At 40.4% G+C, this 27,378-nt stretch overlaps 1 protein-coding gene and 1 long non-coding RNA gene across 2 annotated transcripts; both read right to left on the bottom strand.

Annotated features, from left to right (window-relative positions):
- Positions 1–5,473: 5,473 nt before the first annotated feature.
- On the bottom strand, positions 5,474–9,261 carry LOC5564393 (pre-mRNA-processing factor 17). The gene is made up of 4 exons (XM_021844418.1): positions 8,917–9,261; positions 6,239–7,270; positions 5,800–6,155; positions 5,474–5,729 (listed from the first exon to the last, which is right to left on the bottom strand). Exons 1-4 carry the CDS (start codon positions 9,130–9,132, stop codon positions 5,552–5,554), a joined length of 1,782 nt encoding a protein of 593 aa, XP_021700110.1. The 5' UTR covers positions 9,133–9,261; the 3' UTR covers positions 5,474–5,551.
- A 597-nt stretch (positions 9,262–9,858) lies between these two features.
- Positions 9,859–26,168, bottom strand: LOC110676459. Its single transcript, XR_002500408.1, has 2 exons — positions 25,633–26,168; positions 9,859–10,038 (listed from the first exon to the last, which is right to left on the bottom strand). It is a non-coding gene; the product is annotated as an uncharacterized LOC110676459 (long non-coding RNA).
- Positions 26,169–27,378: the final 1,210 nt, after the last annotated feature.

Below are 27,378 nucleotides of genomic sequence, written 5' to 3'. Positions count from 1 at the left end.
ATGTATCAAAGAACTAGCTTTAATTTAAAAAATGATGATATCGTCCCCTTGATTCCGACTCGAATGTACTCGGTGTAAAGTATCGTAAATACACAATCAATCAATCAATCAATCAGTCCCCTTGATGCTACAACTAGATAACTCGAAAATCCAAATTTCGAACTATTCAGCATTGAAAGTCTGGCCGTTTCACATGGAGATGGTCAATCACAGAGAACATGATTAAAAAGTAATCTCTGACTTGTACACTTTGAATCACACGCTTATTATCTGTGAATATCTCACAGATTTAAATACATGTATGTTTCGACAAATTGAACTCTGAAACTCGAAATTTCGAGTTATCTAGTAGTAGCATTAAAGGTACGATATAATGAAACAAATTTAAAAATATTTTTTTTCTTTGTCTACTAAATTTGGGTCTACTAATTCAGATTTTTTTTTTGTGGTGTTTAGTTGGAGCTGCCTGACAGCTTAACTTGTCAAGGCTGAACCCTCGGTCTGGCCAAGTTTTCCCTCTACCAGGACCAATACTCAGACGGACTAGGCTATGGTGCCCACATGAACACTGTTTTTTTTATTCGTATTATGACGTGATAGTTTTTGAAAAATACTCATATTCCCTTGCTTCTGAGAAAAGGAAGTATGTATTGTGAAAATCAGCAGCTGCATCAGAATTTGTTTGAAATAGTAGTGTCATTACTAATACTGTCTAGTCGAAATGGTTTTGAATAATTTGCCATTTGAGTGCTATTTTGATTACTTCTGTCCTGTCTTTTACGTAAGATTAGAGTCTTAAATGTCAATTGTTGTCAAATCTTAACAAATTTAGACTGTTTAGTAGTAGTTTTAGTTAATTTCGTTTTTCGTTGTTAAAAGTATTTGTTGGTCATTACGTTCATATATCCTTAAAGAAAAAAGTCGCTTTCCTTGTCTGTTCAACAATTTTGCGAAACTACCCGAGCAGAAGAAAATAACTACTGAATACCAAATTGAGGTATTCCATACCAGATAATTTCCAATACTACATACCTGAATGAGGTATGAATTAGCCCTGCATAAGAGGTAAAATACCTCAAATAATATCTCAAGCATATTCTACGAACACTAAACTGATAACTAGATCAGGTATTGTAATACCTCAATAATACTTGATGGATTTTCATATAAATCGAAATTTTTCAATAGTAGTTCAATACCTCCAGCAGACCTCAATAGCTGTCTAATACCTCAATGAAGTATTTTTAATTGTTTTAAAGATTTTTTTCAATACCATTATAATACCAAATTGAGGTATTGACAACTGAACAATACCTAATTTTGGTATGATACCAAAAAATGGTATGCATAAGTTATTGGGGAGTTATTTGTTCCTCCTCGGGTAGCAAGTGTACCCTAATGATCGATCTCAGCGTCTTACTTTCCATAGTCATTTTTATAGTGAATAGTTGAGAGTAAAGTTACCTGTTGATATGCCTGTGCAAAACTATCATAGTGAAAATAAAACTGTTTCAAATCAGCAGTAGATGTCTATAAAACACAACATTTCTGTGATGCAAACGAAGCATCCAGCATCTTTGGAAGGTATTGCTTTTTGGTAACTGTTGGCATCACACGCCAACATGATACAGATTCGGGAACAACAGGAGCCGCCAGCAGCCGGTAGCCGATCCACTTCCAATCACCACGTACCAAACAACTCAGAGAACCTTCTGCTTGAATTATAACCGAGTTGGGCAAAACTACCAGTGAATCTTCAACGTTTACCTCCTTGCTAATCAGTTCTGAAAAGAACTACTATTTCTTAACAACTCATAAAAGGAAAGTAACGAGAACGAATAACACCTGATAGCTGCCACGGCCAAAACAGCAAAGCACACAAAGGCAGAAAGGCTCTCCGAATGTTGGCGAATTCCAATGGACGCGATCGGCGGCTGGGCAAATGGAACGAATAGCAGCGGATCTCAACTGCAGCAGCGACTAGACGAGCAGCGGTAGCTGCATCCCTCAGGGCTCGGCTTGATTAGTGATACACTTCACACTAAATACTTTTACTTATCTTGTTTATTGCTCTTCACTGCATAAATTGCAAAATACTTCTGACCAATTTTTGACAATGCAAGTCTATTTATACTCTTGACGGGTAGTAAAAAAATCATTGAAAACAAACTCCTTCCTGATTGGTCCACCACTCAGCGTCGTCGGTTTATAGTGGTTGCACAGAGCAAAGTTCGTTGCTTGGTTTGGATGACTGTACCGCCATGGCTTTCGTTTGTATTGGTGTGGTCGCGTTCATTAACAGGAAAGGATGGGAAAAGGAAAGAGAAACAAAGGGGATGTTTGTCGTGCGCTGTGCAGGGTTGAAGTCAGGGACGTTGGGAAAAGGTTGTAACCACTTCGCTGTCGCGAACAGTAACGACCTGATCAAATGCGCCCAATAATCAATTTAATCTCGGATTACGGTAATATTTAATTAGTTATAGGCCAATATACAGTACATTGGATTCTACATTTAAAACTCGTTCGACATTTGACTTAAGAAGCCCAACTTTCCAGGTTCAGATCTGACTATCTGAGACACTAATTTCGATGAAACCTCTACAAGATCTTATTGATATATTGAAGCAAATGATTTTCAAGATTGTAAGACAATGTTGCGCATTTCTTTCACCACTGGACTATCACAGAAGTTTTTACAAGTGCGGAAACGCCAATAAAAGTGCGCAATGGCATCAAATCAGTTAGGTGCCTTCGGGGGACTTATTATATATAAATCATGATTAATCAGAGAATAAGTTGGGAAGAAATGTCATTTCAAAGGCGCCTCTTTGTAGGAAATTTCTTGACCCATTCAGTCAAGGATTTTTTTTACTCTTCTTGAGCGCCTACTTAGCTTTAGACGTGGATATATCATAGATCGCATCACCAACCATGGGTGACTCCCAGACCCTTACCTTATCCCACTAACACAATATCCTTTTCATGACAACAGTGGAGATGTAGAAGTATACTCGGACTCTAGTAACAATGGTTGTTTAACTAACATTGTTTCGAATCCCCGATTGCCGTAAGGACGTAGCCTTCACCGTTATTGACTTTGAGCTCTCGGTTTGTGCACATTCAGAATGGTAGCAATCAAAATGGTTTAAGTGATATTTTTTCCGACATGGTATCTAGATACACAATAAATCCTAACAAACTTTAAGAAATGCCTTCAGTTTATTTATTTAGTTGGTGTTACATCAATTAATTTGATAAAAACTCCTTAACGATGTTTCGCCAATTTACTCGGTCCAGAGACACAGCTCCAACTTCGATTTTGGCTCACGTTATCCAGATCTTGTTGCACCTGATCAAGCCACCTCGCTCGCTGTGCTCCCCGCCTTCTTGTGCCAACCGGATTCGAGGCGAACACCATCTTTGCAGGATTGTTGTCCGGTAGTCTTGCAACATGCCCAGCCCAGCGCACCCTTCCGGCTTTCGCAACCTTCTGGATACTGGGTTCGCCGTAGAGCCTGGCGAGCTCGTGGTTCATTCTCCGCCGCCACACACCGTTTTCCTGCACTCCGCCAAAGATCGTCCTAAGCACCCTTCGTTCGAACACTCCCAGTACTTGCAGGTCCTCTTCCAGCATGGTCCATGCTTCATGTCCATAGAGGACCACCGGTCTTATAAGCGTTTTGTACATGATACATTTGGTGCAGGGGTGAATCTTTCTCGACCGCAGCTCCTTCTGGAGCCCATAGTAGGCGCGACTTCCACTGATGATGCGTCTCCGTATTTCACGACTAACGTTGTTATCAGCCGTTAAGGCTAAGTAGCCCGTCATTCGTTTTGGCAACAATGATGAGTTTTCAGCTTGCATTTCAAAGTGATAAAACTCATTCTCGATAGTTAATATTGTCTTGAAAAAGTATCATTGTACGCGCTAACATGCATAAAATATGCTGATACTTTTTCAGCTGTGTTAGTGCAAAATCAACTGATTTTCTTTGATTCGAAATCATGAGATGAATTAGCAACAATCATCAACGACGCGTACAAATTTCAATGACGGCCTACTTCGCCTTAACAAGGATCCGAGGTAGACGAACTCATCAACCACCTCAAAAATATTCCCGTCTATCGTAACACTGCTTCCTAGGCGGGCTCTGTCGCGCTCGGCTTCGCCTATCAGCATGTACATTGTTTTTGACGCATTCACCACCAGGCCGGCTTTTGTCGCTTCACGTTTCAGGCGGGTGTACAGGTCTGCCACCGTTCCAAATGTTCTGCCGACAATATCCATATCATTCGCGAAGCAAATAAATTGGCTGGATCTTGTGAAAATCGTACCTCGGTTATTGAACCCGGCTCTCCGCATGACACCTTCTAGCGCGATGTTGAACAGCAGGCACGAAAGTCCATCATGTCGAAGTCCCCGGCGGGATTCGAACGTACTGGAATGTTCGCCCGAAATCTTCACGCTATTCTGCATATCGTCCATCGTTGCTCATATTAGTTTTGTGAGCTTCCCGGGAAAGCTGTACTCTTACATGATTTTCCATAGCTCTTCGCGGTCGATGCTAAGCCGCTTCAAAATCGATGAACAGGTTTTAGGTGTGCTTACGGGAATGGGCAGAAAACACCAGAACGGTAGGCAAAATTACTGCGATTGCTTTATTGTCTTTGCTCCTCGACACTACGAATTACAATGATGGTGCGGTACAAATGATTGTGCAACTAGCAGAGTCGGCCGTAGTTAATCTTCAAAAACGTTGGGATGCGTTGGGACTTGGTATTCACGGCATTTCTGGAGGATTTGCCGTACAGTGAAGATTTGGTCCGTTGTCGAGCGGCCGTTGATGAAACCAGCTTGATAACTTCCCACAAACTCATTTGCTATTGGTGATAGACGATGGTAGATAATCTCGGATAGCACTTTGTATGCGGCATTCAGGATAGTGATCGCACGATAGTTTTCACATTCCTATTTTTTTTTGTGAAATGCCTTCAGATCTTAGTATCTTTAATGATGTTTGTAAGGTGTAGAATTACAAATGAAATATTACTGCTTTCTATATTTTTCTATATAATATTTGTAACCTATAAAGAGTACTTTGCAGCACTCAATTTTTAAATACCAATTAATCAATTATGAACTGCACAACTGTACGTATCAAACCAGTTTGTTGGCGATTTTTTGGCATGATTTGGACAATTCGCGATTTTCGCGCCTGCCACACCAAATCCGCGAAATTCGCGACTCTTGTAACAGCCCTGTCACTATAACTCCCCATTGAAACACCAACAGATATTCAATGGGAGTTCTTTAGGAATATTCATAGAATTCCTTGTGAAATATTAGCATGATTTTTTAAATATAAATGTACCTACTTTTAAAATTTTAATTGCTTAAAAGAAAAGAAATGAATGCCTTAACCAGATAGAAAGGAAAGTCATCAAATACGACCAACCAATTATATACATGGCGTCAAGTTAAATTCTCAATGCTCTCATTTATGCATATATCAATCAAAACCCCACATACTCACCATACACGCTTAGGCTCCTAATCCCAATACTTGATGACTCCATCCCAACCTGCCGTCACCAGCTTACTGGCTTCGTGTGGATGCCACAGCGCGGCAATACACACATTATCATGGGCTTGCCACTTTTTATACAGCTTGGTCGTCTTCCAATCCCAAATGTAGCATTTGCCATCGCCGTCCCCAGATACCAGATAACTGAAATTCGGAAAGAGAAACGCAATCAATACCTCCTAATGCTTATGATCAATCGACGTGAAATGCGTACCTCATGTCTGGAGAGAAGTCCAAATTACAGGCGTACCCAGAGACCATGTGTCCGGTGAAGGTCTTCTTGCGGTTCATCTTGAAGCGATTGATTGCCGAAAAGATGACAATTTTGTTGTCCAAACTCTGACAGGCGAGCCACTTTCCATTCGGCGAGAGGGTTACCGCAGGCATCGAGTGCATAGTAGGATCTGCGATGTACTTCATATCCACCGGTATGTCCCACTCCCAGACGCGTAAACTCTTGTCGTCCGAAGTGGTGACGAAACGACGATTTTCATCGACGAAGGTAATGGTGTTTACCGCGCCCAGATGACGGTCGTACTCCTGGACGATCTCACCGCTTCGAGTGTCCCACTGCAAAAATGAAAAAATGATGTGAAGTTGATTTCCGACGAACTTGTTACAAACCAAATTGGATTAATGAGCATGATACTTACGCAAATGATCTTCTTATCAGACGTGCCGGCCACGAACAAATGTTGCTTATTGAAGTCCGGATGGAACTTGACGCAGAACGGGATCTTCCGGGAGCTAAACCGGGATACCACATCCCCGGTTTCCGTGTCCCACAGCTTCAGGTAGCGATCGTACCCGGCCGATACGAACCGATCGCCCCGATTGTTGAAACTAACATCCCGCACGGCTTGTCTATGGCCAGAGTAGGTTCGGACACATCGTCGCTCGTTGTACACTTCCCAGATCTTGATACGGGCATCCATACTGCAGGAGAGTAGCAAATGAGCCGATACGGGGAACCACCGGATGGCCGAAATGCCCTTTGTGTGTCCGGTCCAGGTATGGATGTGGGCCTTCGGCAGGAAACACCGATCTGGGGCGCTGCTCTTGCGTAGATTGACACCCGAATCGTGGGGAGGATGCAGGAATGACCTGCCCTGGTAATCAACCGAGTCCTTAATGTGCAGAACCGATTTCTCCTCAATGGGCTTATCTTCAGTGACGCGATTCCTCCGTTGCTTCTTGGCCATCATCTCCTCGATCTCAGCCCGTTCCTGTTCACTAGGGCGGGAAACCGTTTCCTCGTCTTCAAATTTTCCCCAAGGACCCAGGAAACCCTCAACGTCTTCCGGATTGGTGTTCTTGACCCGTTTCCGCCTATCTCCCGTTCGGTTCGGTTTGCTTGATTCGAAGACCGTTTTGCCGTCCGTGTCGTAAGCTGCTTGCAAATGTCCAACGTAACTTGGACCTGCTTCGGAACCGTTGGCCGTATCTACCGACGGATCCAAAGCGTATCCGAAACTGTGGAACGTTTTCCGCTGATTGTCGAACTGGAAATCGCTGATGTGCGCCTTTTCGACAAATCCGGTTATCGTGTTTTTCGGAGCTTTCATTTGTTCGGTTAGGAACGGGTTGACTGGTCCTGCCACCGGAGCAAAGAGCTCCTCGAACCGAGGGTTGTAGTGGAGTTCGCTGACAGTCGGGGCAAGCATTCTGGACACATCCGATTGTTCCTGTGGAGATTCAATCGAGTTAATTAAAATCATTGCATAGGACTTCCTGAGGTTTAGTTACGTGTTCGAAATTGTGTTGTACCCAAGTATTGGAAATTATAGTTTTGAGTGTTTCATATTTAAATGTTGATAGAAAAGTTGAAATTGGATGAATTTTAGACACAAATTCAATACTTTTCCATAATTTCGAAAATGACAATACCGTGGTGAATCAAAATCCGGACGGTATCAATATCCGGACACTCTGATAATATTAATCAATTAAAGGCAAAGTTGATATGTTAACATGTTAAATTTTATGTTCTAGCTTTTGCTTTGAACAACGCTGATTAATTGACACATATCTGTTATCTAGTTACCATTTGCAATTAATTAAAAATAACAAAACAAAAAAGTTGCTCGAGTTGAACGTCATTTCTTCGCGGTGCAAGTGATTTTGTTGATAGCGTCGACGAACGCACTCACAACGTTTGGCTATGAAATTATACAGTCCATGTAGTGATTTTGAAATAATTGTACCCCGAAGAAGTTGCTCAAGAGATTAGTGACAAAATATTACAGAAATATGGAGTAAACAAGCGTTTGATACAGTGAAAAGATCAACAAAAAGATGCTGTCCGGAATTGGAGCCAAGTGTTTTGAACTCGGACAGTGAAACCAAATGTTATATTCATAAAGCGTAAGAACATAACTCACCAGTAAAACTGGAGGAAAGCTTATAAAGGATTCAATACATGTAGGATTAGTGATGAAAAATATACAGAGCGTTGTGTTATGCAGAAAAATCGAATCAATAAGTGGTTGTTCCAATTCAAATCACAGTCGTCTCAGTCCAGGTAATTAAACAACACATTTGCTCACATATTATGGTGTTTTAACCATAAAGAAACCATTGCATAGCTCAAGTTTGTAAGAGCATGATAAATTCGGATGTTTTTAAAAGTTTCACATTTTATGCTTAATTAATTGTATGTTAATACATAGCTGTCCGGATTTTGATTCAAAAGCGTCCGGATTTATAGACATGATTTGCTGATGGTGTCCGGATTTAAAGACAAGAAACCCTTCATTGTTTTAATGATTTTTATGGTAAAATCTTCAATTTTATAGGAACATTGATCATTTTCGCTTAGATTAAACATGGAAGTATTCGTTGCCTAAAAACTCTTTGATATATTTTGAAGAAAACCTATCCAAAACAGATTTTGAACATTCGTGGCAACTTAAGTGTCCGGGTATTGATGCATCACGGTAAATGGAAACAGTTTATGATTGCCAAATAATAGATAACTGGTATGAGCTTTCATTTTTTGATAGTTTTTTGCCAACTTGGTGTGAAAACAGCGTAGGGAGCCGGATCCTATTCTTGGCACTTTTGATTTACTTCGGCAGTTTTTTTTTTGAAAGCTACTGAGCTCATATTTGGTCACAATATGCGCTGTATTGAAGTGCTTCTTATTGCAAAGTTCCAGACTATTCGGTCGAGAAAAACCCACCATGCCAAAGTGAATCATGGAAGTGCCCAAGTAGCTATGCACCCTACTTTGTATACATATGAGCTTGAGTCACTGTTCCTCTAAAGCTAATCTTTCTAGCGCATTCAATCGCGAATTTAGGCCCAAAATAATTGAATTGCTGATACGTACCGTTGGGACCACAATTGGAGCGGCGCAAACTTGCAGAGATTTCGCCACCGATATGGATTGATCCTTGATGGGTTTTAGATGGGCTAGTTCATCCTCTGTCGGCGCTTTCTTGGCACTGGATGTCGCAGTTTGTTGCTGTTCGGATTCTGAATCGTCATCACTGCTACTACTGCTGCTGCTTCCACTTCCACTGGCGTACGCTTGAATGCCTAACATGCTAGCGATGGATTCCACTACTTTTGGCTTCAATTCAATTAGTTTTGCTATGGAAATTTAAGAAAAACCCGGAACAACGAGAAAATGCACATGAATTGTGTTGAAATCGTTTGTTTACGTCTTAAATTTTGAGACGATGAAGGTGAAATGTCAAAACGAAGCTTTTATGCTCGCCCACACTGAAAAAGATTTGCTTCACAAATCTACCTACGAGCCACGCTAATCGAAATCAACTCAGCATAATGTTTTGGTCATGGTCATCAGCATAATATTAATATTGGTCAATGGTCATCAACATAATATTAGTGATCCTTCACAGCAAAAAAAGTTGTTGAATATTACATCGAAACTGCTGCAACCAAGTCGTTCCCTCGGTTGTGGAATATTACACAGCCCGACGTACTCGAGGGCAATTGGTGTAAAAAATGCGACCGATGTAATTTTTGCGATGTAATATATTCCATGTACACAATACGATGTAATTGATGCGATGTAATATGAAAACTATGTAATCAGAACGATTTTAACAACAAAACGTTTGCAAATTCCGTCCAATGGTTGATCAAATTGCCTTTTTATCCTTTTTTGCAGCTGAATCTCGTTTATGATATAAAACGCGTTTTACTCGGGAACAAGAGTTACATATTAGTGTTTTTTTTTGCATATTAAAAATGGATAAAAAGCAATTTGATCAGCCATTGAAAAGAATTTGACGATAAAAATAAAGAATGGTTAAACAGACAGTATTAAATTTTATTTATTTTTTTATTACATATTATTATTTTTAACAGTAATAGGCCTTCGCAATGAAACCCAGAGTGATGAATACCAGAAGACGCTCGATCTTGTGTGCTGACTTCCTGATTAGACTGTGAACCATTGTGGAAAGTTCGTACTCTGTTGAGCCTATACAAAAAAAAATAAAATGTTAGTAAAATGTACTGTTTGGTATTTTTTAAGTGTAAAATGTGATATTTAAAAATAAATATTATACATTGTTCATCACCCTACAAACATAATGATCAAAATTTTCGATTTCTTGGGAGCCCGACGCATATCCATAATGTAATTAAGATGAAACAGTTTGAGATTCTAGTTCAATCTTATACCAAAACTTCAAAGGCACAAATCTGACGAATAAAGCATCAAACAACAGTGTACTAGCAAAGAGCTTAAAATGAGAAGATCTAGTCCATTAGCTAACGATTTCATCAGCTGAGTGCTTCTGAAAACGTGAATAGGGCTACATGTCGGCCATTGTAACGGCCATGTTTGGATTCAGAGATGTTTAATCTTAAACATTTCAGCCTACAGATTATTTATCATTTCGATTATTTGTTGTTCAAAACTAGAATAGGATGAGAGACTGAGAAAACGAATCATATTGGTATCACTTTTTTGAGTAATGAACATTTATTTTTCTGGTATACAGGTCGGATTAGATTATCCGGAGACTCGATTATTCGGAATTTTAGACTCGATTATTCGGAATTTTAGACTCGATTATTCGGAGTATGATTTTTGATATTCTTGTTTTTTGGTTTTTATGCATAAAATTAAAATAATTTAGTATTGCAATATACAATATGAATGGTTTAGCAGTTTTGGACTTAGGTAGGAAAAGGAGGGTTTTTGAAAATGGTTTGTTTGTGTATGCTGGTCAAAAAATTGTTTTCTTCTCAAGACCCCTTATGTTCCTAGAATTAATTTCTGGCTACGCCACTACACCATATAAATGAAACAACGAAAAAAGATAATATTTAAGTTCTTTTCTAGCAGCTGGCGCATGACGGCTCACCATAGTAGCATGTCCGAAAGAACTTGAAACTATTGAGAACCAGAGCTACAGGTCCAAAGCCCTGATAAAGGTGGATGGTTGTGATGGCTATGACCGTGGTCATCATGTAAAGAACAAGCGGACGATGCTGTATCGTGTCAGCATCGAGGAGGCAGCCCCTCTAGCACGATGTAGGTAGCGTAACCCTGGTTAGGTGGCCTATCGAAGACTCTTCACCAACCAAGAAAGGCAAAAGTAGAGCAAACGGATTGATTTTACGGCAACAGACCCGGCAACGAATAAAGGACAACGATTGGAAAGTTGGATCTTGGAACGTGAGAACTTTGAATGAACCCGCGCGTGTTGGGCTCCTGGCTCGTGAACTGCGGAATGTCGGCGTGAACGTGGCAGCTATCCAGGAAATACGCTGGCCGAGAACCGGAGACCGCGAATTCCGAGCGGTGGACCCCATCGCCAACACTTCACTCAAGTACCACATCTACTACAGCGGTGGCGACAGAGCAGAACGTGGAGTTGGCTTCATAGTGATTGGGAAGCAGATGAAGCGAATTATTCGGTGGAAACCGGTAAGCGACCGAATCTGTGTGTTGAGAATGAGGGGCAAGTTCTTCAACTACAGCCTGATCAGCATATATGCGCCAACGAACGATAAGCCCGATGACATGAAGGATGAGTTCTATGAGAGCCTGGATAAGGCCTACGGAGAGTGCCCAAAACAAGACGTCAAGATAGTCATTGGCGACGCAAATGTGCAGATCGGGAAAGAAGATTTCTTCCGACCCGTTATTGGAACGGAAAGCCTTCATTCCGTTAGAGCATCTTTAACGGGGGCGACTATTCCGGTGAGTAAAATGATCACCCACAGAGCTGTCATTTTAGTTTGGTCACTCATTCTCACACCGGTCGCTACTATATTTAGTAACTCGTTTCCGTACCGGTCGTTGCCTTTTGGGTCAACATATTGGGTTGTGAAAATAATGGTGATTATTTCAGGTTGGAATTTTTTTTGGGAACCGACTGGAATCCTTGGGATTCCGACAGGAATCCTTGGGATTTTGACTGGAATTCTTGGGATTCTGACTGGAATCCTTGGGATTCTGACTGGAATCCTTGGGATTCAAACCGGAATCCTGAGGATTCCAACCAGAATCCTGAGGATTCCAACCGGAATCCTGAGGATTCCAACCGGAATCCTGAGGATTCCAACCGAAATCCTGGGGATTCCGACGTGAATCCTTGGGATTTTTTGAATCCTTTTCTTGGAATTCCAGTCAGAGTCCCAAGGATTCCGGTTGGAATCCCAAGGATTCCGGTTGGAATCCCAAGGATTCCGGTTGGAATCCCAAGGATTCCGGTTGGAATCCCAAGGATTCCAAGGATCCAAAGATTCCGGTCGGAATCCCAAGGATTCCGGTCGGAATCCCGAGGATTTCAGTTGGAATCTGGTTGGAATCCTAAAGACTCCGGTTAGAATACCAAGAATTCTGGTTGGAATCCCAAGAATTCCGGTTGGAATTTCATGGATTCCAGTTGGAATCTCAAGGTTTCCGGTTGGAATCCCAAAGATTCGAGGTGAAATCCTGAAAGATAAATTCTTGCGATGAATCGAATATTTCAAAAATTTCTCCCGGATTTCCAATAATCACATCAGATTCCTAGTATTCTAATTTTACCCGAATTCCCAAAATTTCATAATTTCCACTTTATGCGCATCAAATTTTCAAAATTCCCCCCAGAATCTCAGAACTCCCACTGTATGCTTAAATTAAAATCAAATAGCAGCGCTACTATCGCGCAACTAAATTTGCTCACCCGATGCTTCCCGAAAGCAGCGCTGTCTTTTAGCTACCCCGGTTAACAGCGCCCGGTACGGATCAGCGTAATGATGCTGCGCAATGTAATTTAGTTTAGTCGCGCACCGTTAAAGTTGCTCTTACCAATGATAAAGGCCTGCGGCTACACGCAAAAAAAATGTGCGGTAAAAACTACCATTTTAAGGGGTTAACTTAAGCGCTCGCACCGGCAATTTTCAGCAGACCAGAAATGCGCTTGATTTTACCATGTCTGTTGTCGAAATCAGATTGTAGTAAATTATTTCTGTCAAATGTACCAGTAATGTGGTGGGATGTACCGTAAACATAGTAAATTGGTCAGAAATTCCTGCTGCTAGAGGGATGGCAATCAGCAGTACCTACTTCGCACGAAAGAATATCCGCAAACACACCTGGCGACACCCGAGTGGCGATGCCTGCTCCCAAATAGACCACGTGCTGATTGATGGGCGACATTTCTCAGATGTCATTGATGTCAGGACCTTCCGAGGCCCTAATATCGACTCGGATCATTATCTCGTTGTAGCTAAAATTCGGGCGCGGTTATCCAGCGTCACGAGTTCCGCAACGCACAGAACGCTACGCTTCAATATACAACGCTTGTCGACTGATGGGGTAGCTGCGCAGTACCGTCAGCAACTAGACGAGAAGTTGGGAAGAGTCAACGTTGCTGGAGACGTCGACAGCCTGTGGGACCCTATCCACGAAGCTGTGACAACAACGGCGCGGGAAGTGATCGGCACTGGTCAACGACGAAGACGGAACGACTGGTTCGATGAAGAGTGCCAGAGGGTGACAGACATGAAGAATGTTGCCAGAAGCCGTATGCTTGTGGCTGGTACCCGACAGAACAGAGAGCGGTACAGGGCAGCGAGAGCCGAAGAAAAGCGAATCCACCGCAGAAAGAAAAGGCAGCACGAAGAAAGTGTGGTAGCTGATGCACAAGAAAGCATGAACCGAAATGATATGCGGAGATTTTATGCAACGGTCAATGGTGCGCGGCACAATACCGTACCAGTCCCGCCATGTGCAATGACCGAGAAGGGAATTTGCTGACCGATAAAACGGCGGTGGCTGCCAGGTGGAAGGAGCACTTCCAGCAATAGTTGAATGGTGAGAATGGAAATGTAGCGAGGAACAGGATGAACATAGATGATGACGATCAAGCTGTGGACCCACCGACCATAGGAGAGGTTAAAAAGGCTATCAGCGAGCTGAAGAACTGTAAGGCTGCTGGGAAGGACGAGATCCCGGTCGAGCTTCTCAAGCACGGAAGCGAGCAGCTTTACCAGTCGATCCACCGAGTACTTCTGAAGGTATGGGAGGACGAAGAATTGCCCACCGGCTGGTTGGATGGCCTCATCCGCCCTATCTACAAGAAAGGGCACAGACTGGAGTGTGCCAATTACAGAGGAATTACCCTGCTGAATTCGGCGTACAAAATTCTGTCGCGCATCCTGTTTAACAGACTGAGACCGCTCGAGGAGTCCTTCGTCGGCGAATACCAAGCTGGTTTTCGTGAGGGCCGTTCGACAACGGACCAGATGTTTAGCTTGCGAATGATCCTAGACAAATTCCGGGAGTATAACTTGCAGACTCACCATCTGTTTATTGATTTCAAGGCGGCGTACGACTCAGTGAAAAGAAATGAGCTTTGGCAGATAATGTCTGAAAATGGTTTTCCGGCGAAACTAATTAGGCTGATACGTGCTACGCTGGATGGTTCGAAATCAAGTGTTCGGATCGCAGACGAGGTGTCAACCTCGTTCGTGACGTTAGACGGATTGAAGCAGGGAGACGCACTTTCGAATTTACTGTTCAACATTGCACTTGAGGGTGCTATCAGGAGATCTGGCGTGCAAAGAAATGGCACTATTATCACAAGGTCGCACATGCTCCTTGGCTTTGCGGACGATATGGACCTGATTGGAATCGATCGCAGGTCAGTGGAAGAGGCCTTCGTGCCTCTGAAGAGGGAGACAGCGAGGATAGGCCTGACCATCAATTCTACCAAGACGAAGTACATGGTTGCAGGTAGAGATAGAGTCAGGCATGGTGGTGTAAGTGCTGAGGTAGTGTTTGATGGGGATGTGTTTGAAGTTGTTGAAGAATTTGTTTACCTTGGAACACTTGTGACATGTGACAACGACGTTTCCCGCGAAGTGAAAAGACGTGTTGCGGCTGCGAATAGGGCCTTTTACGGACTACGTAACCAGCTTAGGTCCCGCAGCTTGCAAACCGAAACAAAATTCGCCCTGTATAAAACATTGATTCTTCCGGTGGCTCTCTACGGGCACGAAGCGTGGACGTTGAAAGAGTCAGACCGGAAAGCTCTCGGTGTTTTCGAGCGTAAAGTGCTGCGGACAATACTCGGTGGGAAACTCGAAAATGGTGTGTGGCGCAGACGCATGAATCACGAGTTGTATCAAGTGTACAAAGATGCGAATATTATCAATCGTGTAAAATACGGCAGACTTCAGTGGGCTGATCACTTAGTGCGAATATCGGAAGAAAGAATTGCGAAAATATTATTCAGCAGGGAACCAGGTAGAGGCCGGCGGCTTCGGGGAAGACCACGAATACGCTGGCTGTACGCAGTGGAAGAGGACCTGGCGACCCTAAACGTTCGGGGCAACTGGAGAAGTTTCGCCCAAGACCGAAGAAGATGGAGCTCTACAATACGCCCGGCAATGGCGTGATGCTACGCTGTAGCCATCAAGGTATCAAGGTAAGGTATCTAGCAGCTGGAACAAAAACAAAACCAAACGCTCCCGAGCGTCAGAGCGCTGGTTTACTCGCATCCGTCGTGCTCCCGAGTAACCGAAGCTAAAAGTGATTCGCGAGCGTGTTCAGAGCAGTTCAGAGTCATATTGTGCTTTTAGGATAAAAACTGCTTCCTTTCCGAGATTTATGATTTCCAAGGGTTTTTGACTACAAACTAGTAGTTTACTGTCGATTTGATGGGTTTCCAATTAATTTGTCTGTCAAAACCATAATAAATCACACTTTGCTCTGTTACTCGCGAGTAGACGTTCCCGAGCTTGTTGCTACTTCTTTTGACATGTTCTCCCGAGCAGACGGGTGCGGACTTACTCACATCTAACCAGTTCGCGAGTCAGTGATGTTTGTTATGCGTTGGTATAAACTCGTGGGCTGCATCGAGATGCGAACTTTTCCACCACTGGCCTTAAAACAGTAACTTTTTAGTGACCGGCTTCAAGAAAGTGACCAAGGGTTTAACAAGTTACTCGCTATCAACCCTACAGTAATTTCAGAAATAATATATTTTATTTCCAGATTATTCAAGTGTTTTTACCCTAGCTTTTTCAAAACAAAACAGCTTTGATAAACACCAAGAATAGTCAAATATTTACAAAAATCATCAGCTCTATAAATTTTGTGCGGCCTACGGAGGTTTCGAAGATTTTTTTCATATTTGGCTCGTTGAGTATTCTACAACGTGAAGTTGAGATACCGTGGTTGGTTTAAATTTAGTTTAGTTAACATTTGAGCTTGTTTTTTTTATATTGAAAACATTTTTGCTTTTATGAATTATTAATAGTTTTTATTTCAAATATTTGAAAAAAAAAAAATTCGGGATATTTTGCAGTAAGATTGTAAGCCCTGTCGATTTTAGTTTCACTAACAGCCAAAACATTCCACAAAGAAATTTAACTTGAAAAGACCAAACTGAGGTTACTTCTAAAAACCACAAATTTATGAGAATCTTGCTAGGTTTATAACAACACATTTTTGTGCAATAACCTCCTTCAATTTTCGTTAATGACGCCTAAACAAAAGTCATTGCATCAAGGTCCAACTTTCAAACATGATTTTACTTAATAGACCATTTCCGTGAAATTTTTTTATTGGCCTATATGCTTTCTGTCAATTTACTGAACAAACTTTCCTAAGGAAGCGATATGTTTTGGAGCCTTTAACTGTAAGAAAACAATGAAAAACTTGCGGCACGTTAGTGCACCCCTCGGTCCCCTACAATTTGTTTCACCTCGAAAAAATGCAGACCCCTTTTTCCCCTATGGTTTTGCCACCACGTTGTGGTGAATTTACGATCAGCTGGCATAACCAGATGATTTTTGTTTTCATTTGTTTTCATTCATCATAATGGGCTCCGTTGCGATTTCGCTCCCTCCTTTCTTCACGGCTCCTGAAGTCTCCGTAATCACCGCGGAAACCACCTTCGCCGCTTCGGCCGGTTATGACCGCACCCGGCGAACACTACACGGTTCTGTAACGCAAGGATTGTAGTCGACAGATGCCTGATCTCTCTGCTTTGTGCCGACGAGGATTGAAGGGATTGAATATGCCGGAAGATTCCCGCCTAGAGGCAGCAACAGCCGCTCAAAATTTTCTTGCGCGGCTGTTACTGCCTCAAGGCGAAAATCTTCCGGATCAACAGCCAACAGATAGATTAAGGTATTTGTCGGCATGAATAGTAAAAAATAGTCTCTAATTGAACTAGCGGTACCGTAACTGCTGGGTGGATGAGAGATTTTTGTTGTTGGGGGGTGGTTTTGAATTTTGAATCTGTGGAGGAAAATATATTTTCCTAAAGGAATACTTGAATCGGGTTGGAGTTGGAACTGTGATTCAGAACGGGTTGCGCCAGTTCCAACCTGGTTTAAAAACGTTTGTTTGAGTAGTTTCGGTGGCGCTCCTGTTTGGGGCGCCCTGACCGGGGTCACGGTCAGTTTGAGCGCACACCTGATTTGACGTTTGCAAATGTAAACAAGCATCCCAATGCAGGGGTGGAATCAAAAAACCGTTGCAAAATCACCACGCTGATACCCATAGGGTTGAGCAAACTGTGCCGCATCTCGAATTATTTTCCAAAATGTGGTGAATATCCATGTTTTCAAAAATTTGTAAAAAAATCAGGAGTGCATATAAACAAAATCTGAAAGCGTTAATATTCATTAAAAATGATTGTCTTTCGAAGAAAAATACAAAAACTGGGGGTTAGATCTGACGGAAATGGTCTATTACATTAGAATATTTACACAGGACCTTAAAATTAATTCTACCAACTCCTAGGAGTGATACCTATACGTGTGATTATAAAAAAGACAAGGTTTGCACAAAATCTTGGACAGGATTCTCAAAGAATTCTGGACACGAGTTTCAGAGATAACATGAGCAGGATTCTCATAAAATCTTCAACAAGATTCCATAGACTTCTGGTCAGGATTTTTAACGTATTCAATTCCAATTTTCGAAAATAATGGAAAAGATTAAAATGCAGCCTTAGGTAGGGATTAAAATGATTCTCAAATTAATTTATAATAGAACCCCAGACAAAAAGACGTATCACTTAGAACAAATTTCTTTAAAATCCATCGTCCAGTTTACACCATCATCATCTGGTGAGCATGTTGCACGAAATACTGTTTCGTGTAACAAGACCTGCAGATGGCATAAGGAAAACGATACGCGCGCCTCTGGTTGTGAGATTTGTAACATAGCGAATTTGAAATGATCGTGAAATGAGTGGTCGATGGAAGTTGCGTCAGTGTGACGTCTGCTTGTCTGTGTTGAACTATGAGTTGAACTATTGGAAAGTATTTAAAATGATTTTAATTCAGAATTGCGAAATGAAAATTGGAAGAAATTTTGAAGGAAGAGGGCAGAGTTTCAAAATAGCTTGAAAAAGATTATTGCACGAATTCGTAAGGGATTCTCACAATCTACAGTAGGATGTTTGGATGTTTAGCAGCAATCACCTATTGTTCGATGTGTTCAAAAGAAATTGGCTTACTGACTTTTGTCAAATTTCATGCGAATATTTATACATTGTAAAAAATGGCCCCCCGCAAAAAATTGTTTCAGCGAATTGACCCGCGGTTTAAAAAGGTTGGGTAAGTCTGTTTTATAGTCTAAGCAGGGTATCAACCAAATTTTGATGAATAAATTCCCTGATTTTTCCTGACCTTCCAGTCGATTTTAGAAAAAAAAAATCTAGACCATTGAATTTGATGGGTTGTATAATGACATAATTAAGACGAAGATAAATCAAAGCAATACTTCAAAACATCAAGAGCACTAATCAAAAGAACCAACAAGTGGTTCAAGCTGGAAACTTGATCGATTGATCATCATCAGGAAGAGACTAATCAATCAAGTTTTCCTATTAAATGGCTGCCTGATTCTATAGATTTATTCCCTTAAAAATTTGCAGCGTGGCTTCGATCTTAAAAACCAATCGCAGGGTGTCTATTCAAAATAAGTTTTCAAATTCCCGTAGAACACCATTGCATTGGTTAGTATGTAGATTGTCCAATAATGGAAAATAAAAACAAGTATCTGAAGAAGCAACAAGTTACGAAGAGATATAATCAGTTTATTGAAAATCTGATAGATCAACTAAATTTTTTATCAAACTTTACACTGAAAGTTTGCTGAAGTTACCTTTGGACCAGGTCTTCGATTTTTAGGAAATATCAATTCAACTTTCTTATCGAAAAATCACATGTATATTTTGAAACCTTTAAAGCAAATATTTGGCACAGAAAAAATAACCTTTCATTTCAATACGTACAGTACATTCATTCGAAAGAGTGAAGGATGCCGTGCATGAATTAGAAATCATAAAAGTTTCTGGGATATTTTGAAATAATATGAAAACCATCTGGTCAATTTGTTCTACAAAACAGCAAAGTTTGACATGACCTGTGGCTGGTTCCTGAGTCCTGGTCAAACTCAAAAACAATATCTCGCCAAACATATTTGATGGCTTGTGTCGTTGAGAACTAAACAAAAATCTGCCCAATACTAGCTAAGTGTCCTCGCCATTTATTAATCCATTAATGATCTCGCCATTAATTAATTGCGGATCTCACTAGAAATTCGCATAAGAATTCGGAAAGCCATACAAAATCACGTCAAGTCATTAAGACTGTAGACTAGTTAAGCTAGTAATCCAAACAAGGCTTCACACCAACAAAAAAAACCTATTAGCCGCTGTAGGAATCCACCAATCAGGCTCCTTAATGAAACTGTCCAGGATTTTAGTAGGAAACCACTCTTCTAAGAAATTTATTAAAAAAAAAAATCAACTGCTAAGATTCATAGCATATGAGTTGCATGAAAATAAGATCTTTTGAAGAATTCACTAAAAATCTCTTATGGAATCCGCCAATTACTTTTTCAGTTATGTTCCAAAGAATTTTCAAGTATCTGGTCAATAATTATTATCGCCTCGATTCCCGTTAGGATTCTTGCAAAGATATTGTCAAGAATTTGTCACGAACCTTAATGGAAATCTTTCAAGCATCCTTGCCAGGAATCCATAAGTACTTTACTGGAAATTTTCCAAGGATCCAATCATATTACATAAAATTTCAGTTGAATCTGCTCAATATTTTCAGGCAGAAATTCACGAAAGATCTCACAAAAATCGGTTTCAAATGTGAGCAAAATCTGCCTCAGGTATTTCCTAAAATCCAATGTTTATTTTACAGTATTTCGAAAAAAGAACCAACTCTGTCAACTATTACAAAATCATATTGTCAGTCATGATGCAAATTGTAAAGCATTCGTGCTCCCCTGAAAAAAAAATCTGTTAAGGAAAATTATAGAAGTTATGTAAAATACGATTTTGATTTGTTTTGCCATCGCCGTGAAGCTAGTACTATTATAGGAACATAAATTAGAAATTGTGCTTTTAGGGAAGGTACACAAATAATGTCACGCTAAATTTCAACTTTTTTGACCCGTTTGTCACGTTTTTTGTATGAGTCCTCCTAAATTTTTGTAAGGCTTGTCACGCTTGGCTTGACCCGCTCCCCCCTCGAAGCGTGACGTCATTTGTGCATGACCCCTTATAGGCACATATGTTCCTATAGTGGCACAAGCGATAATATTTTATTTTTTATTTTATTTTATTTTATTGATGTACAAGGGGGTCAGGGGCCAAGTCTCCAGCATAAGTTTGAAAACTCACACCGTCCATAATACACCGAGGGGGTTTTGGAGTTTGGGAAGTAGGCAACGCAACATCTTTGACCGGAAAAATGTTCTGTCCATTTTAATATACAGTTATATAAGAATACAATTTTACATTCAGAAATGGAATAGTGAAAAGTGAAAAATGAAAAAGTGATTTGTTTGATTTGTGTTGTCAGTACTGTCGGTTTTTGGTTGCCCCAAGTTCACCAAACCATCCGGAAGTGACAGGCAGCACATGAATCAATCCGGTGAGTTTGTTCCAGTATGATACTTTTTCTTTTGTGAGCCTTCCGGATCGTTTTTGTCCGCGTCGTGGAACTTCTGGTCGTTTCTTGAACGGAAAATGTTTTTTTTTTTCGGAATTTGATAATTATGTTCAGATTGCACATTTTGTTCGGGCGAGTGTTACGCAACTAACAATCGGTTGTGGATGCTTTTTATAACCGTTCGATGACCCTGGAGGGATCGATTCTGCTTTTCGTAGAATTTTGAGCAGAAAAACCGACTGTGTTATCCTAGGGTGTTTAGTTCGAACGCGCTTCCTTTCGTTTTTGGATTATCTAAAAATACCGTACCACCGGTTTTTTTTCAACGGGCGATGTTTTTTTTTTACGCGTGTCGTTATTTTATACAATCCGCAAACCGATGACTCTGGACTCTGCTTTTTACTGGCTATTCAGCAAAAATATTACTGCACAATCGACAAGCATTTCGCGAAATACTATTTATACTATAAATAAACTATTGTTTTCTCTTTTGATTGCCGGCATTCAAAAGATTAAATTGAAAACACTTAAACAACAAATGTCCATGGTCTATCGCCAGCTTTCTAGGCAAATCCTAACAATATACCTTCCCCAACCTCCAACTCCGTAGCACTTATGAGGGTGTCGCTGAGTCGGTGGCCTCTCATTAAGTAAGTGCTACATCAACATTTCCTTCCCCTATCCCAAGTTACGGTAAAGATGGGCGTGGCCGGGAATAGTGATATTCATGCTTTTAGTATTCTTGTTTATGATTTGAACAAGGTATACTCCCCTGCCTTGTTCCTGAAAGTAGTCAGGATGAGATTATTAAAAAGAAACATGAATGTTGCTAGTATCCAATCTACGAAGTATACCGTAACTACGCTAACGCTAACGCTAACGCTAACGCTAACGCTAACGCTAACGCTAGGCAACGCAACATCTTTGACCAGAAGGTTCTTTAAGTTTTGCTTCTACTCTTGACTTCCAATACACATATGAATGATGCAAGGCCAAAAGAACATGAATCAGTCATACATATAGCGGTAGTGAAGTGTTTTGCCTAAGGACATGGAAAAGAAGGGATTTTGTGTGGTGTTTTGTAAATAGCTCTGTGGAACAAGTTTGTTATTAGTAAAAAAATTAGTTGATCTGATTCACCTTGCAATCAATAATAAGAATATTTACAGAAACATAATACTTATCTTGACTCGGCCAATACGCTGCCATGTCTTTCCTCTCGGATGATTTTTTCCTCGTTGTAATGGCGGGTTAGATATGAAAACAAGAGAGAAGAAATGTTAGTGATTGTTACATGCTTTATTGCTGTATTGACCTACAATGAAATCATACAAAATTCGCTCTTTGGATTCCCATGATAACAATCCCCATGCAGCTTCCGAGAAACTCCATGGCAATGATCATTGTACGCCATGTGCGGCATTCAGGACATCTCAACACTACTGATGACGAACAACAAAAAATGAATCCGAAAGAGCGTAAACCTTAATGTTTCAATGTAGGACAATCCAGCTTTATTGCATGTGAGAAGTTTTTAGTGATATTCTCACAACGGCCATTCAGAATGGTTCGACGGATGTAGATAAAAGATCATTATGATTAAATTAACGCGACGACATGTTAGTAAGCTCTAAACGATTATTGTATTTGCAACTGTTAATTTAAATAGTTAAGCAAAGGGTCGATTATTGTATATAACTTTATAGATAAGCAGAAGTATAGCACGAACGCGAAGTAATGACCTTCCATCCCATCTTCAAGTGCTCCCCACAAGCACAACACTTCATTCTGGCACTTTAGAACGTCCATGTTGTAACTTGTTCACACAAGAAATCTGCCTCGACCGAGTTGGCAGAACGCGCCCGTACCCCTTTCTGAACCAAAGGACAGGGCCTATAGTGGCACAAGCGATAATATATACAAAAATATGAGTACCTATCACCTTAACGACAACTTTTTAACGATTCTCAAACATCTCTACTTGTTTAAAAAGACTTGCATATTTAAAGGATGTATTATTCTACGCAAATATTACTCTCCGTTAAAGCTTTCTTTACTCCGAATACACCATCTTGATTGGACCATGATTTCTCAATTTTTCGACTTTGCTATTGTGTGCTGTCCAGTACCGGGGGATCTCCCCCTACTGAAAAGTTTTTTGTTATACCGGACTAATTACCTAAGATCTAATTACTAATTGTACATAACAGGGGTTCAAGTCAGTCCAGATCCAGGATCATGAAGGAGACGTAATAGTCTATGCCAGTGTTGATAGACTCACACTCAAATCTCAATAAATACGCTCTCCCGTGAGAGCAAACTCATTAAAGATCTGCTTCGCAATTCTCACGCTTACTCAATCAACTCAAACCGTAAAAAATGATTCAGTCGCAAAACCCGGCAAAAACTCGTGAAACCCGAATGTGTTGGAAACCAAGGCGCAGTAGACACGATACAAATCGTTCGACCGAACAAGAATTACACTCGTCCCGGAATCCGCGTGATAGGCGAAGAAAACATCGGTTGATTGCGTTTCTCGAACTACGTTTATTCTCGTCAGCGGAGTAGTACGGACTAACAACATAAAACAATAACAAACATCATCCAACTTATCTGCATTTATGCTTCGTCTCTCTCGCATACTCTCACAACTGTCCTCATCGACCAAACATCCACTCCTGTTTCACCTTCAATGTTACCAGGGGGCTGTCACTACTCTACTCCAACAGAATGTTGTTGTTTACGTTAGAAAGGATTACTATAATTTTACCAGACTAACAAGAAATTATTGCCGTGTGTGAGTAAACTGTGGAAATACGAGACAATGAGTTAAAAAGGTGAGCCAACTCATCCATGATTTTTTGACTGCTGAGTTGCGTGATTGACAGCTCACGCATGAAAAATCTCAAGCGTGAGTTGTGAGAAATTGAGTTTTTCACAACACTGGTCTATGCAGAATGCAGATTACATGAACACCATCGGAAAGCATAGAGAGGGTTGTGATAGGGTAGGGGGAGTTCCCCCAGTACCGGACACTTAAGACACTTAATTCATAATTCGAAAAATATTGATTTTATGGGCTCGTGTTACCCATTTATGATAAATATTATCATTTTTATAGTGTACAAAAATAAATTTGAAAATATAAATATGAATTTTGACATTGCATTTTGATGATGTATTTTAGTACCACATTGATCGATCTTGAAAGGCACCCAATACCGGACACGATCTGGGAATGCCTCGAATTCTGTAAATTTAAACATCATAGAATGTGTACACTATTGACTGTTAAACGAGAAACATGCGACGATCGACGCGCTACCATAATTCATATAACGGAGGGTACTAAAACTAACTTGGAGGTGATGATTTCGCAATTTGGAGGTTAAAATCACCTCCAAACACTAGCGATTTTGCGGTGGGATGTTGACGTTTGATCACGAATAGGAATAGTTTATAATCCCAATTCAATGCATTTGCAACATTTACAAGAGTAATCTGAGTTTTTCTTAGTTTGCAAGATGCCTATCAAAAACCTCTATCATATATGATGAAAAAAAGCACATTTTACGATGTTGTTCTGAATTTTCATTCTTCTTAATTTTATTGCATGTTTGATACCATGATCGACGGAACCCATGAAAAATGAAAGAATTTTGAGACACTGATGCAAAAATTACAAAGATATCATATAACAAATCAAGCTGTCCGAAACTAAGGGACAGGAGGTGCTTAACCAAAATTGTAATTTGTCCATATTTAGTTCAATTATGGTACAAAATACATTCATGCTATCAAATTAGGATTATGTTCGATCATGCTTGTGGGATCCAAAGTATTTTTTTATGTTCAAAATAATTATTAAACAGGCTCAAAATTAAAAAGATACGTCATTTTTTTAAAGATTTTCAAATTTTTCTACTTTTTTAAAAAGGCATGCATATTTCAAGGATGTGTTATTCTACGCAAACATTAGTCTACATAATAGCTTTTTTTTCTACTAATACACCATCTTGATTGGACCATGATTTCTCAATGTTTCGACTTTGTCCGGTGTTGGGTGCTGTCCGGCACTGGGGGATCTCCCCTTATAGGGAATTGGTGTAGACTTGGCACAGTAATGCAATTAACGCTGCAAAATGTAAATGTGTTGATAGAAAACCAAATCACATTTTGTTAAATAAATTAAATATTTCAAATAGTTCAAAATTCAAAACAATAAAATAAAAAGGGTTTTACTTCTTTTTAAATTTAGCAGAAAAATAATAAGATCAAATAAACTATGTGTTAAATTGTTGTATCGTCGAAATCTTTATTAGGAAAAAGTGTAGACACGGACACCATCTAGCTGCACAGACTGTAACTTAACACAACGGACATACATGCTCCAGACACAGTCGACAAACATTCCTTATGAAAAGTTTCAATGGCCACACCCCATGACACGATGCAAATTACTGCCGAACGACACTAAACTGCTCGGCCACGAAACCTACAAAATTGTGTGAATTGCTAGATATTAAACAAAAATTCTCAATCATTCTCCGAGACCCTAATCAACTCAAAAACCACTAAAAACAATTTTCAAAATTCTCAATCAAAAAGTAGTTAATTTCGCCCATTGACGTACAGTTACCTTTTTTACCGTAGTTGTTCCGAAGCTCCATTTAGGTTCATCATTAGAAGCTCACATCATTGCAGCGCGCCAGTTGCTGAAGATCGATTGGAATGGCAGATAAACGGGACGCCGGATCCCGTTTACGAGCGTCTCCACTTATTCCCAAGTCTATCCATGGGCAGATTATTGAAATGAGCCACCAGACTTCCTTTGGTATGGCCGGTTTCATGGCTTTTGCTGGACAACAAACGTCGACAAAGGTTGAATTCTCCCGACTGGTTTACCGGTTGAGACGGTTATGCCGGAAGGATCACAAGGGAGCACATTTTCTCCAGAGACGTCTTAATTTCCTGCTTCGTTGATTGCCTTCCTGGCCGATGTTTCTAAATTCACTATTTTCAGGAGTTTTTTGCGTCGGAAACTCCGGAAATCCACAAAATAAAACGCGATCGCGCACTAATGGCGGCCAACAACCGCCGACCAAAACAAAGTCTGAGCAGTGTTGCGAGATGTATTATAGCATAGATGCCGAATGTGAAATGACATCGAATTAGTGTAATATCACTAACGTAAGTTGGAACCAGAGTCTATGAATGGAGAGTTGCGCGAAGAGACTTCTTTGAATGGTTGTTCTTCTTCGTCTTCGAAAATAGCCCCTATCTGTTTTGCTGGTCTGCTCGATAGGTAGACGGTTTGACAGTTCGATAGGTAGATTTGGTTTCACTCTTCGCGCAACTCTCCATTCATAAACTCTGGTTGGAACGAGTTGGTTGCAGCTGTTTCTGTGTAATATTCAACATTTTCAGATGTGAATATTACACAACAGCAACGTGTTGAGAATTGGTAATGATGTTTCCGTGTAATTTTGGGGCGATGTAATATAGCATTGAAAATATGTTATTATACACCTGAAATTGTTGATTACATCGGATTTTCAATACATCGGCATGAGTTACGTCGATGCATATTACATTATTTTTTGCTGTGTTTATAAGAGAGATACGCGGAAGCTGACTTTTCTGTCAAAGTGTGAGCCAATCGAGCAGCGAGAGCTGTCAAAGCGTGAGCCAAACGAACATGCGTTATGTTTGTTTTGAACTTTTCTTGAGGTGTAATGTAATCCGCTTGAAATTATTTCGGTGAAAGTTGTTTTGCATAGAGCAAAAAATATGAAATATTTACCTCTTTTGAATGTTTGTCAATGCGATATTTAGTTAGTAATTTTTTCTGCTGTTTATTAGTTTGGAAATGTAGCTCAAAGATCTATAACGAAACAAAATACACTTTTTAGCAATGAGAAAGTCATGTCCGTGTTATAATATTATTCTCGACGCCGAGCAAACTCAGCACTGGGTTTATTCACAAATTTCATAACGCCAAAAATGGCCATTTTCGACACCCACCCACTCCCTCGTAACGCTTTTTGTATGAATATTTTACAAATTTTGTATGAGTCGTAACACCACGAGGACACCCACCCACCCCCTCTAGCGTTATGAAATTTGTGAATGGGCCCACTGCTGGTCTGTTGCCAAATCATTCCATTTTTCTTCCGCTAATCTCTCATATAAAGGATCACTACATAATATGTATCAGAAGTACACCAATGGCCGCCAGTATGAGCCTATTTACGTGCCATAGGGTACCCAATATATTTTGGACCTCTATATATTTTGGACCCCCTTGGCCATTTTCCTGCAAATTGGGTCCTAAAATGTTTGATAAAATCTTGTTTTTATTCAACAACACGAGAGAGCATGTTAT

This window comes from Aedes aegypti, chromosome 1 (genome assembly GCF_002204515.2).
Source record: "Aedes aegypti strain LVP_AGWG chromosome 1, AaegL5.0 Primary Assembly, whole genome shotgun sequence".
NCBI classification, from domain to species: Eukaryota; Metazoa; Arthropoda; class Insecta; order Diptera; family Culicidae; genus Aedes; species Aedes aegypti.
The sequence above is the reverse complement of the archived record's forward strand: the minus strand, read 5'-3'. Positions and strand labels throughout refer to the sequence as shown.

Bases quoted from the DNA above. Each gene is read 5' to 3' on its own strand.
- LOC5564393 (XM_021844418.1), bottom strand. From the start codon at position 9,132: ATGTTAGGCATTCAAGCGTACGCCAGTGGAAGTGGAAGCAGCAGCAGT. The intron at 6,156-6,238 runs GTAAGTATCATG...TCATTTTTGCAG, and splicing joins CTGATAAGAAGATCATTTGC to TGGGACACTCGAAGCGGTGA. The intron at 5,730-5,799 runs GTACGCATTTCA...TCCGAATTTCAG, and splicing joins GACTTCTCTCCAGACATGAG to TTATCTGGTATCTGGGGACG.